General features: G+C 50.0%; 6 protein-coding genes across 6 annotated transcripts; 1 reads left to right on the forward strand and 5 right to left on the reverse strand.

Moving 5' to 3' along the window:
• Window positions 1–890: 890 nt before the first annotated feature.
• On the reverse strand, window positions 891–3269 carry ASPBRDRAFT_37887 (HET domain-containing protein). The gene is made up of 2 exons (XM_067623821.1): window positions 1543–3269; window positions 891–1479 (listed from the first exon to the last, which is right to left on the reverse strand). Exons 1-2 carry the CDS (start codon window positions 3182–3184, stop codon window positions 1178–1180), a joined length of 1944 nt encoding a protein of 647 aa, XP_067482840.1. The 5' UTR covers window positions 3185–3269; the 3' UTR covers window positions 891–1177.
• A 309-nt stretch (window positions 3270–3578) lies between these two features.
• Window positions 3579–4687, reverse strand: ASPBRDRAFT_37888 (uncharacterized protein). The gene is made up of 3 exons (XM_067623822.1): window positions 4520–4687; window positions 4331–4458; window positions 3579–4232 (listed from the first exon to the last, which is right to left on the reverse strand). The coding sequence occupies exons 1-3, from the start codon at window positions 4595–4597 to the stop codon at window positions 3620–3622; spliced, it is 819 nt and encodes a 272-aa protein (XP_067482841.1). The 5' UTR covers window positions 4598–4687; the 3' UTR covers window positions 3579–3619.
• Window positions 4688–5079: 392 nt separating this feature from the next.
• ASPBRDRAFT_374287 (uncharacterized protein) lies at window positions 5080–5620 on the reverse strand. The gene is made up of 2 exons (XM_067623726.1): window positions 5571–5620; window positions 5080–5487 (listed from the first exon to the last, which is right to left on the reverse strand). The coding sequence occupies exon 2, from the start codon at window positions 5435–5437 to the stop codon at window positions 5195–5197; it is 243 nt and encodes an 80-aa protein (XP_067482842.1). The 5' UTR covers window positions 5438–5487; window positions 5571–5620; the 3' UTR covers window positions 5080–5194.
• A 699-nt stretch (window positions 5621–6319) lies between these two features.
• Window positions 6320–7202, reverse strand: ASPBRDRAFT_116035 (hemerythrin domain-containing protein; the record flags this gene model as incomplete). Its single annotated transcript, XM_067616949.1, has 3 exons — window positions 6320–6520; window positions 6587–7069; window positions 7125–7202. The coding sequence occupies 3 exons, from the start codon at window positions 7200–7202 to the stop codon at window positions 6320–6322; spliced, it is 762 nt and encodes a 253-aa protein (XP_067482843.1).
• Window positions 7203–7605: 403 nt separating this feature from the next.
• ASPBRDRAFT_37889 (uncharacterized protein) lies at window positions 7606–9627 on the forward strand. The gene has a single exon (XM_067623823.1). The coding sequence runs from the start codon at window positions 7760–7762 to the stop codon at window positions 9389–9391; it is 1632 nt and encodes a 543-aa protein (XP_067482844.1). The 5' UTR covers window positions 7606–7759; the 3' UTR covers window positions 9392–9627.
• Window positions 9628–9654: 27 nt separating this feature from the next.
• On the reverse strand, window positions 9655–11360 carry ASPBRDRAFT_203363 (uncharacterized protein; the record flags this gene model as incomplete). Its single annotated transcript, XM_067621662.1, has 6 exons — window positions 9655–10159; window positions 10248–10343; window positions 10438–10897; window positions 10952–10988; window positions 11061–11080; window positions 11150–11360. The coding sequence occupies 6 exons, from the start codon at window positions 11358–11360 to the stop codon at window positions 9784–9786; spliced, it is 1200 nt and encodes a 399-aa protein (XP_067482845.1). The 3' UTR covers window positions 9655–9783.
• Window positions 11361–11442: the final 82 nt, after the last annotated feature.

Genomic DNA, 11442 nt, shown 5'->3' on the forward strand with positions numbered 1-11442 from the left:
TCTGCTGAATTTTTCAGTCGGCGATTACTAAAATTTTTCAGGACTACTGTTACGGATCGAGATAGCGATACCATTCTGGTTACTAAATCATGGGGCTTCAGTTTCGAGATTGCAGAAGAGTGTGAACAATCCATCTGCTGTAGTCCGTCAGTCATGTAGTTAAGATACCCATTGATAATCTGTATTACGTATGTCTGCTATCAAACCAGAAGCGCGGCGAGCCTGTTCCCAACCTAGACCAGAAATACGTATGCCTTCGAGCCAAGGGGACATAGAGGCTGATTGCAATGGGGAATGTTTCGCAATAGTAGATAGGACTGGACATGTAGGGAGTATGCGAAACAGCTAGTAGTTGGGGTGATATTATACGAATCATATCCTTTCCCTGTCCTTCCTGAACAGGTCCATCAAAGTGGTTGCAGACTGGATAAACAGCACTCTTACCTCCGTTGACCGTACGCTGCTTATAGAAGCCCTGTTGATCTACACCTTTCACTACTTAGTATCATATTTAGGATCAAATCATCTTTTCAGTTAGGCTATATGATAGGTGGTTACTACATTCAATCTCGTCCAATGGAGAATAAACCAATATACAAGTAATTAATACCTATTGACTTAGGTACCTTACTCCTTATATTACAAGGGCTTTTTGAAGGTCTCAAAAATCTCTTACTTTCTAGAATATAGATATCAAATAATATGGCTTTTCTTGACTTACCAGAAATACCCAAGTATTCTCAAGTGGATCGGTGGATACAATCATCCTTATCAAAAGCTCTCGGTAGTTATATGTAGAGGGTCCGGGTCAACTGAACTTTCATGAAACGTCAGTTGACCTGTGTACATCCGCGTAAGTTGCTACAGTCTAACTCAGCTGGCTCAAGTAAGTCAGAACTTAGTAGAATTCATTTAACTAGAACTACAATAAAGCGAAGTAGAAGTCTACCGAATACGATCTATCGGGTGACCCCGCCGGAAACTGTTGCAAGGGAGAAAAAAAAAAGAAGAAGAAGAAGAAGAAAAAATGAAAATGAAAATGAAAGAGAGAAATAAAAACAAGAAGGAAAGAAGGAAAGAAAGAAAGAAAGAAAAATATCATCCGCACTCTCCCACTGAAAATAGTTAGTAATGATGGCCGTAGTAAAGCAGTAGGTATGGGTACAACGATAATATCTTATAGCAGAGTAAACTCCTCTTCCACCAGAGACCCCTCCTTCATCTGCTCAATAGCTTCTCCGTCCATGATGCCATGCACATAACTTTCACCGATGAAGATATAATGATCGTCTTGTTTGCGTAGGATGACAGGAACGGAGCAACCGAAGAGAACACAGATGAGATCTCCTTCCTGCGCCTTTGCTGGTACCAGGCCTATGTATCCTTTTGAAGAGATCATCAGTCGGCGATATGAGGTTGCTCGAGTAATAGCGGTATCGAGAATTGATATGATAAAGCAGCACTTCTCAACAGAATCCTCTGGAATGACATGGTCAATATCGATACTCCCAGACTCTCTATTGTCCAGTTCACACCACTTACCAAGATCATCATTAGTATCAATGTGGTCGAAGCTCACCATTTTCCTCTCGCCAATGACTAACGTATCCGCCATCAGCGTTCGAATGTATGCACTGGCTAACGAGCCCCCGCCCACATAGCCACCGCCATTCCTCGACTCTCTTGCCTTTTCTATCACCCTGATCAACAGTGAGCCTATTGAAAGGGATTTTGGTTCTTCGTTCCCCTTGGTACTCGACCACCGATTCTTCATTGTCATTGAACTCCTGAATTCATGAATCGCATGTATGCAGCTTGAGAGCTCCGCAATATCGGTTGGATCCTCAAAATGTGAGGTTAAGAAGGTCCCCCATGAATCAGGCCTCGATACAGACCATGGTTCCTCTCTATTTGGTTGGTATGTTGCTGCCAGGCGGTTAATGGTGTCAACGAGACAACCCGCAACTCTAAGGGCCGGTGGGTTGGTGGGCCAATTGAACCTAGGGGCCAGTGACTGCGATGTATTATAGTCAGAGGGGGAAATCTCCAAAACGGTCCCTAAAATATCGTTCCCCTCAACACCAGGGTCAAAGTAACCGATCAAGGGGCGTGCAACCTCAGAGTGTTGGCTCGAATAAACATCCCATTCAGGTACCCAAGATGGCCAACAGGATCTCTCGCTTCCTTGGCTCATGCATATGATATCTAAACTCCCTTTCTCGGTAGACTGCTTCACAAGGTCGAGACACACCTGCAGTGGTGTGTTGTGTGGGGAATAGTCAGGTCGTATAGCATTCGCCGCTGAGCCACGTGCCAAGCCAAGTAGACTGAATATCTTGTCTCTGGGATCTGTTGACCGCTGCTGTCTATTCCAAGCAATCAGCTGCGTAATTGTAAATTTATGCATTTTTTTATTGATCGCGTCCCTCATTATCTCGATGTTAAACACTTTTCCCAGCCCTCTGGTGGAGAATCGAGCAGGCGACAAAGAAAGAAGAAAGCCCTCGGAAAGAGCCCTGGCAAGAGACCACAGGGCCAACCACGGCATTTCATCAGCTCCACATTTGATGAGCAGAGCAGGAGATACCACGGCTTCCTGAAGCACCCATGCCCTGGTCCACCAGGGTCGCATCAATAAGTCAGTGACCAGAACTTCCAAGCTCTGAGATCCATATTTGCTTTCAGTCAATTCTCCTAGGAAGACCACACTCTTGTCATCCCATGGTTCAACTCCCGGGCATTGATCGAGAAACTCCCGAGCAAGGCCAAATAATGACTTGACGTGTTCATTCCCATCGCCAAGCCAGATAACAGTCAAGATACTTTGCTGATATATATCCCGCATAAAGCTCACTTGCGAGGAGCGCTCTTCCGTATCTATTTGGTTGATGCAGATGGCATCAATCCACATAACACGAGGAGTATCGTCACGACGTAGATGGCGGAGCGCCGACTCGAGGTTCACCGTAGCTTCGAAGGTCCTTCCATTTACGATGATGCCCTTGGTAACCGTTGGATCTCCCCATACATAAGACAAGGTTTCGTAGGGCTTAGCATTGGCCAGCGAGGTATGTTCAAGTGTACACTGAATATCATTTGTCCATTCACCGGGTTCGATAGTTACCAGGCGAATCTGCCTCTCGCTGTCGTCCAACTTTTGATACAATTCCTCGGAATGCGACATTGTTCGATTGGATGGCTTGCGTAGGTGTACCTCAAAGCATGAAATGTGAGGTCAAGTTTGAGCAAATCGCGTTTACGTATAGGCGGGCTGGAAATAGTAGCCTGACGTGTCTACCTGACCCCACCTCTCAGTCGTCGTCAACTGGATATCCCTGTAGGGCATTGCATAAGTAGTGAGTTAACTAACTTGTCAGTTATCAGCGATTACTAACTTTCAGAAAAAGCAAATAACAAGGAATTGGAAGCGATGAAAGCGTTTGTTCATGGCCTCTCACGGCAGGTGTAGTAGATTGCGGGATAAGGCTGCTGATTTTATCCCATTTCTCCCTTCCTCCAATCCCTACGAGCAGATTAGGACACAGGAGAATGTCATCTTCAACTTCCTGAGATGATAATTGTCTCCGACTCGTCACTCAATTATAGTACTAGACTTCCATTACCTCCCAACCAGCCCCTCCACATCCACAATACGAACCTCAAAATCCCTCTGCAAGAAAATCCCATGACACCGACTCCTCCACGGCCTCTGCGGCCTCACTGCAACCACATCCCAGCGTCTCAACACCTCCACCACCACCTTTCCCATCATCATCACCGCCAAGCGAATCCCTAGACATCTCGTACTCCCCCAATTAAACATCAACTCATGCACCCGATCCATCCGCTGTCTCTGCTCAGGCGTCGCCTCTAACCATCTCTCTGGCCGGAAGACATCCACATCTGGACCAAACACCTCGTTCCGTAATAACCCCGGGAGATTAAGCCCTATGTTCGTCCCCTCGGGGATGTATACCCCGTTCAGGGTATCCCCTCCGGATGGGACTACCCGTTCGCGGAGTGCGGTGATAGGTGGGAAGATGCGGAGGCCTTCGAGGATGCAGGCTTGGAGGTATGGGAGGGATTTGGTTTCTCGTTCGGTGATGATAGAGGTGAGTGTGGTGGTTGAGTGACGGATCTCGTCTGTTAGACGTTTGTAGACGAGCGGGTTGGTGATGATGTGCAGGAGGAGGGCGCGGATGGAGGTTGCGGTTGTGTCGGAGCCGGCGAAGCTGGGGGGATTATTTGTTAGTTGATGTTCGATTATAGTATACAGTTTAGGGCTTATTATATATGAAGATAGAGAGGACTATTTGGGGGGTTTGCATACAGGGCAATTGTAACTTCTGAGACTGCCAACGATCCATCAACGCCGTTGCGCAGCCAGGAATCTAGCATTGTCTCGTTGTGCTTAGGGATACCTTGGGCTATGCGTGCGTTGACTGTTTTTTGGGCGACCTGTAGATACATGTTAGTGCAACGATGGCCATCACAATATGCTTTTGAGCTAGGTACTCACTCCCATAATCGCCCCAATCCCATCCCGATCCTGAGGCGAGGGTAGCACCCGACGCACAATCGGTATGCAGGATATCATCTTGATCCAATGATTTACTTCTGTGAAAACAGCAAACTTCTCCACAATGGGTAAACGAGTTTCCAGTACATTCTGAAATCCATAGCAGTCCTCATGTTGCTCGATAAAGCCCAAGGAATGGCCAAGACACAAGTGACAGACCATGTCAAAGAGCAACCACTGTATGCTGCGCGCCATATCGAATGTAACATGGCGGTCTGGTGTCGTCACAGAATGTTTCTGAATATACTCCAGCCAGCTAAGTAGGTTTTTGTCAATGGCGTGCTCCATCTGGGGGAGGTCTTTTCCTTGATACTTTAGAGGTCAGCCTTACGGTATACATCTCTGAGAACTATGTGGATAAGCAGGAACTAACCCCAGGAGCCATCTTCGCTCTCAACACATCATGCTTCTGCCGATGTCGCTCGGTGATCAGGTTCGCATTATGCGGATCCAAACGCAGGGCATCGAACCACGGTCCACGAGTGTACTTTGACTGCACCCCGAGTATTTTTCGGAAGATGAGAGGGTCGTTTGTGATGAGGTGGTTTGGGCCAATGCGTACGAGGGGGCCTATACTCACTTTAATTTGAACTCTGCTTCAGACCTCTGTCTAGTTCAGATCGGCTTACCATATTCTCGATTAACCTGGAGGTATATATCCGCGCATCGCTCCGAGTAGAGCGCTCTGAAAAGCCATAGGCGGGTATATGGTGCCCACCAGGGTCCTGGGACAGTTCTAAGGTGCAGTGTAGATCTTATAATCCAGGTAACGATGATGATGGTGGCGATAATCGGCAGGAATATCCATGTCAGGTCCCTTTGCGCAAGAGCTTGGAATCCCTTTGTAGGGGCAGTCATACTGACTGCAATATGGACGGGGATTTTGTCACCTTGTATGACCGACGGGGCTACTCGATATGTGTGGTAAAAAAGAGAGGTAAGTAATCAGATTATCAATCCTATATGGCCTGCGGGATATAGATGAACATACAAGAGCCGCATGGCAATAGTCATCTTTCACAACTGACACTTCCTCTTCTACAACTATCTCTAGCCGGAGGATCTATAGTACTAAGCTCACAGTCTTCAGCTGCCTGACCACCATCGCTTGCGACTACACAGACATTAGGGTCTCCTCGTGTCAGCCGTCTTGTGCCGCAGCATTCTGCAGGGCAATAAACCCTCTCGTGGAAAATATGTATTGAATGTTGAAAATCACTCGTTCATTTTGAGTCCGTAATGCATTTAGGTTCGCCCAGCCGGACATTCATACAGTTTTGTAGTCTTCTCCGAGCCACAGCCACGTTCAGGGTCCAGTGCACGAGTTATAGGACATATCTCTATCTACAGTTCAGCTCCGCTTATTATACTTTATACTATCTACAAATCGGTGTAACCGAAAGTTAAAAGTTTAGCTCCCGGCAGTTTAATGGTTGGTCAACTGTGTTCACTCATACATAGTAGTAGGAGATGGCTAATCAAAGCTACCACATTACTCACCCCATTGCTAATGATATTCGCTTATTTGGCCGGCAGCTGCTACCACTACATACCTTATTGTCCACGGAGAAGAAGCCTAATGCTCCGTATACCAAGTCAGTCTAAAAGTAATTAAAGTCACATCGACGTGGCCATGCATAAGCCGAGACTCGTATTGACAGGCTGAGATTGTCGATCCCGCTGATCATTATATAACAAATCCACTGAACTCGTCCCTTCCCCCGCAGTTTCCTACCAGTTCTACTTACTATCTGGCTTACCAAATGCCAACGGACGCGGATTCCCCCAAGTATCAGAAGGCAGAAAACGCCAAGCACCGGCATGTTTCCGCGCGAAGAGATAATGCACAAAGTGAGTGGAGAAGGGTGGCATCGCAGGCCACTGGTTTCCACCTTCGAAGGTAATGTCACGGAGGCCGAGGACCATGGGGGGGATGACATTCTATTTGTGGTTTTGGCTATTGGTTAATAAACTACTTACTCTGGCAGATAGAGTGGAGTGACTCACCTTATCCTGTTTACCCGCCTCAGCCTCACAGTCCTTGTAAACCTTGAGCAAAGCAGGCCCATCATAAGGCTCCATGCTCTTCAGACTGGTGATCTCGTTGGCTAGATGCTCGCGAAAACTCGGCGCCATCTGCTCGATTAAGCTGCGCACGGTCGAGGCTTTGTAGTCAGCGGGGTTAGTCTCCGTGCCGTAGGCGAGAAGCTGCTTCAAGACGGGCTGGAAGGTGTGGTGCTCGTCAACATTTCCTTGGAGAAAGTTGGGCTGCTTCATCACTCCTTCGAATTGAGGGAACATTTGCTCTTCTTCCAGCGTATGGTGGTGGGATACCCAGCCGGCCCAGCTGCGGAGGAAGACGAGGAAGTCGGCGATGTCTTGCGATTCGGTGATCTGCTCCGCTTGCAGGTAAAGCGCGTTGAGGCCTCGGAGCATGGCGTTGTGGGCGAAAGCCATCTCGTTGGCGATGTAGAGGGCCTCATGTTTGGACTATTGATTGTTATTTGCATGCCAGTGTGGTATACCCGACATGACTAGTACCTACAATGTCTTGTGTCTTGGAGGGAGTTTCGATCAATGGCCAAGGGCCATCGGCCCACGGACGGGTGGTAGTGGGAGCCATAGTTCAGCGATATGCTAGTGAGTGACAGCCGTTGACATGAAAGCTGTTAAATATCATGGGGGAATAAGTGGGTGGAATGGGGAGAGGAGTTGGGGCAGAGGCCAAAATGGCTAGCTAGTTGATCCTTATGCGCCTAATTTAGTGTCTGAGTAATAGGACGATGTCTGTGGCTCTAACCTGCCCAGCCTTGAACGGCGCCTCGCTAGGGTGAGGCTACTGTCGCATGTAAGATTATAGTACGACACCTCACAAAGAACATTTTGAACTAGCATGGACTAGAATGGTCCGTTCGATTGATCTCCAGAATCAGCCTGACACTTGTGTTGGCGTGGAATGAGCGACTGTTGGTATACTCCGTACCCCCTTGTGGTCTGCTTGGAAGATCCCTGATACTGAACCCTGGCACAGTACCCCTAAGAAGGCTCTTTGACCAAGCAACTGTGAAGCCCAAGTATAGGAGTAGTGTGTCTAATAATATGTGGACTTCTTCCCACGAGACAGCATGCTCCTTGACCGTCCTCCCACAACCCTAAGTACCCTCCATCCTCCTCAACGCAATGGAGACGCACCACTCCATCTCCTTCTGGCTCGTCTTCCTATCTCTCTGCCTCCTCTCCTTCGTCTCTGCCCTAGACGGCGCCATCATCAGCACCGCCCTCCCCAAAGTAACCGCCTCTGTCGGCGGCGAAACCGACTACATCTGGATCGCCAACAGCTTCACCATCGCCCAGACCGTCGTACAACCATTTCTCGCCCAGCTCTGCGACATCTACGGCCGCCGCAACCCCATCCTCATCTCCGTGGCCCTATTCCTCCTGGGCAGCGGCCTAGCGGGCGGCGCCTCCACAGTGGGCCAGCTGATCGCCGGTCGCACGGTCCAAGGGCTCGGCTCAGGCGGCATCTACATCTTGGTGGATTTAATTGTGTGTGATCTGGTGCCCCAACGCGAGCGCGGCCAATACCTAGGCATCGTTCTCTCCCTCGCCGCCGTGGGTGCCGTCCTAGGCCCAGTGCTCGGCGGTGCTCTCGCCCAAGCCAATTGGCGATGGGTCTTCTACCTGAACCTGCCCTTAGCCGGGCCCGTCCTTCTCTTCATGCTCTTCTTCCTTCGTCTTGACGGCCCTAAACCCTCCTCCAATACAACATCCCCCTCCATCCTCCGCATCGACTGGCCCGGCAACATCCTCTTCGCCGGGTCCATCCTCTCCCTACTCCTGGGCCTAATCAGCGGCGGCACCCTGCACCCATGGACCTCCCCCTCAACCCTCATCCCCATAATCATCGGCACCCTTGGCTGGATCCTCTTCCACATCTACGAATCCTTGCCCCCCAAATGGTGTCCCCACCCCTGCATCCCCCCTCACCTCTTCACCACCCGCAACAGCCTCCTCGGCTTCATCCTCACCTTCACCGCCGCCCTCCTCATGCAATGGACCCTCTACTTCCTCCCCATCTACTTCCAAGGCGTACAACTCAAACCCCCACTAACCTCAGGAATTAACCTCCTCCCCTACAGCGCCTTCCTCATCCCCTCCGCCATCCTCGCCGGCACCATCATGTCCCGCACAGGTCTCTGCCGGCCACTCCACATCACCGGCTTCGCATCTCTCTCTCTCGCATTAGGTCTCTTCACTTTACTCTCTGCGAACTCCCCGCGTATCGCATGGGTTTGTGTTCAACTCCCCGCCGCACTAGGCCAGGGCTTCCTCGCTACGACTGTCCTTCCCGCGATACAATCTTCCCTAGACGCTAAGGATACAGCGAATTCGACGGGTGTGTATGCCTTCCTCCGGTCATTGGCGTTCGTGTGGGGATCTACTGCTCCTAGTATTGTGTTTAATGCCCGGGTGGATGTCTATGCCAGGAGGATTATTGTCTCGGATGAGGTCCTACTGGGGAAATTGCTGGGTGGAAGGGCGTATGGGGCGGCGGCGGAGTTTGCGGAGAGGAGAATAGGGCTTGATGAGGTGCAGAGGGAGCAGGTTAGGGAGGTGTATCGGTTGGCGTTGAGGGAGGTGTGGTTGGTAGGGTTGGCGTTTGCGTTGGTGGGGGTGGTGGTTGGGTTGGGGTTGAAGAGGGTGGTTTTGCTAGGGGAGTTGGAGGAAAATCGTGGGTTTGGATTGAAGGAGAAGAATGAGGGGAGTAATCTGGAGGAAGAGGTGCATACTCTGGAGGGGGGAGAGAGGTAGGGCTTGAGGTTAAGGTTTAGTGCTTATGCTGGCAGATGCATGGTATGGTTTCGGGGATTTTTGATTGGGGTGTGGGGTGTAGATGTAAGTGGGTAGATGAATATTAGTAGATACGAATAGAGATATTCCAAGGCAGACTGCTATAGATGCAGGTTGATAAGCGAGGTTTCCTAAGTGGTCTGTATAGTATGAAATCTCCGAAATGTGGTTAAGATTTGCGCTAGGAAATATACCAGTGGGTTATTTGCAAATACTGAACTCGCGTCGGGAAATACTGTTACATATACCTGATATTGTTATTTACAAGTACTAACTCCAAGTTGTCTCATAACAGCCACCCCTATATTGTTCGAGAATCGTACTGAAGGCTGAACCTGCATACACGAGGATACTCAATCCATCTCGTTCCGGTGGACCTGCCCCATCTCGTATCCCTCCATATGAGCCGCATTCCTCGGCAGATTCGACGAGCTATGTAAGTACTCAGGGCTGTGATCTGATGACCCCTGGCTGAAGGGATCCTTAGGCGTCGCCGACGACGAGGACCCAAACGACTTCCCCCCGCTGCTGCCACTCTTACTAGCATTCTGAGATAAGCCGAGCAGTCCAGCTATAGACCCCGTAAGTGAGGAGAAGAAGAGCCGTGGTGGTCGCCTGGGTGTGCTATCGATGCCTCTAGAAGCGGCACTGCGGGTATTGTTTCCGTGTATTAACCGCCACACGGCTGGTGAGCAACTGCAGATGATCGCGATGTTGAGCTCCAAGATCCTGCCAAGAGATGGGAGAGTCAGTCCAATCAACTCTTTCTTTCACTTTCCGTCCCACGCCAAGACACGTCCTTGGGGCGGAAACTTACGAGGTAACATCGTATGCACCTTCGTTCCAATCAGTATCGCTACCTACATGCAGCTGAACCCGGTAGTACATGCTGATGCAGCTGGCTAACAGAGCACTAATGAAATGTACATGTTAGCGAGAGACGATCCTCGTATCTGTCTGTTGCTTGGGGCATCTTCAGGGTCCAGGTGGGGCGGGTTGACACATACATGCAACCGACCCCGAATACCAAGGCGATATTCAGCCTTTTCTGCCGCGATAACTTCAACTTCCAAATGATCGGCTGGGGCAGAATCAGAGCATAAGCATCCAATAGAATATTCCCAGCCCCCTGCACGATTGCATCCGGCAAGGCCTTGGAGCAGCGGTCGAACGTGTCCATGTCGAGATATGAGTGGCCCGCGCGTGGGGCGCAGACCACCGCCGTGAGGATGAAGGTATGGATATACAGCACGAAAGCCGCAATCAGACCAGCCCAGCATGCCTTGGAGAAATTGCGGTGCAGTGGGGCATCGAACAGACGGCGGTAGAGCACGAAGACCGGCGCTCTGGAGAAGAAAAATGCGAGCGGGTTGAAGAGATTCTGCGCCAGTCGTAATCGCCAGTATTTCTGGTCGCTATACAGCCACGATAAGGGCACGTCCCACATGTGTCGAGCTGCATAGCTTACTGTGGACACGGAGTTCAGCACATGCAATAGTCAGATGAAATGGCTGGTCTTACAGTGGATCAGAAATCCCATGTAGGCAAAAGTGCAGATCTACCCAAAGGAGTGTCAGCTATTGTAGCCTCGGAGATGTGGAGATGTGAGGCCGCGCTCGAGCCATCGTACCACGGCAAGTATGCATAGGACTAGAGATCGTGTGAGTCAGATTGACCGGCAAGAGGGCAGTACATGGAACTCTCTGGCTGAGGTCTTACCATCGTCCGCGGCAACCTTTTGCAGACTGCGAGATACAGAGTATAGACGAAGCGAGACAGTGATGGTGGTCAGGATATAGAAGAGCGCAGCAAATCCGATGATCGTAGATTGTAAGGACGGGGGATTGTTGTATAGATTAGGAGTCACCCCGGCAGGAGGGGTTCCCGCAGGGACTTGAGACATGTCTATGGTTGCAGAAGCGGCTGCCATGGTGGACAAGTAGCGGTGCTGAAGGATTGCTATGCTTGGAGAAGACTTGAGGGGAGCTATATACTAGGGAAAGGTCAAAGAG

Source organism: Aspergillus brasiliensis (assembly GCF_001889945.1).
Source record: "Aspergillus brasiliensis CBS 101740 unplaced genomic scaffold ASPBRscaffold_2, whole genome shotgun sequence".
In the NCBI taxonomy this organism is placed as follows: domain Eukaryota; kingdom Fungi; phylum Ascomycota; class Eurotiomycetes; order Eurotiales; family Aspergillaceae; genus Aspergillus; species Aspergillus brasiliensis.

Coding starts and splice junctions, on each gene's coding strand:
- ASPBRDRAFT_37887 (XM_067623821.1), bottom strand. CDS start 3,184: ATGTCGCATTCCGAGGAATTGTATCAAAAGTTGGACGACAGCGAGAGG. Junction 1,480..1,542: donor TGATACTAATGATGATCTTG/GTAAGTGGTGTG, acceptor ATGTCATTCCAG/AGGATTCTGTTGAGAAGTGC.
- ASPBRDRAFT_37888 (XM_067623822.1), bottom strand. CDS start 4,597: ATGATATCCTGCATACCGATTGTGCGTCGGGTGCTACCCTCGCCTCAG. Junction 4,459..4,519: donor GGATTGGGGCGATTATGGGA/GTGAGTACCTAG, acceptor ATGTATCTACAG/GTCGCCCAAAAAACAGTCAA. Junction 4,233..4,330: donor TCAGAAGTTACAATTGCCCT/GTATGCAAACCC, acceptor TAATCCCCCCAG/CTTCGCCGGCTCCGACACAA.
- ASPBRDRAFT_374287 (XM_067623726.1), bottom strand. CDS start 5,437: ATGACTGCCCCTACAAAGGGATTCCAAGCTCTTGCGCAAAGGGACCTG.
- ASPBRDRAFT_37889 (XM_067623823.1), top strand. CDS start 7,760: ATGGAGACGCACCACTCCATCTCCTTCTGGCTCGTCTTCCTATCTCTC.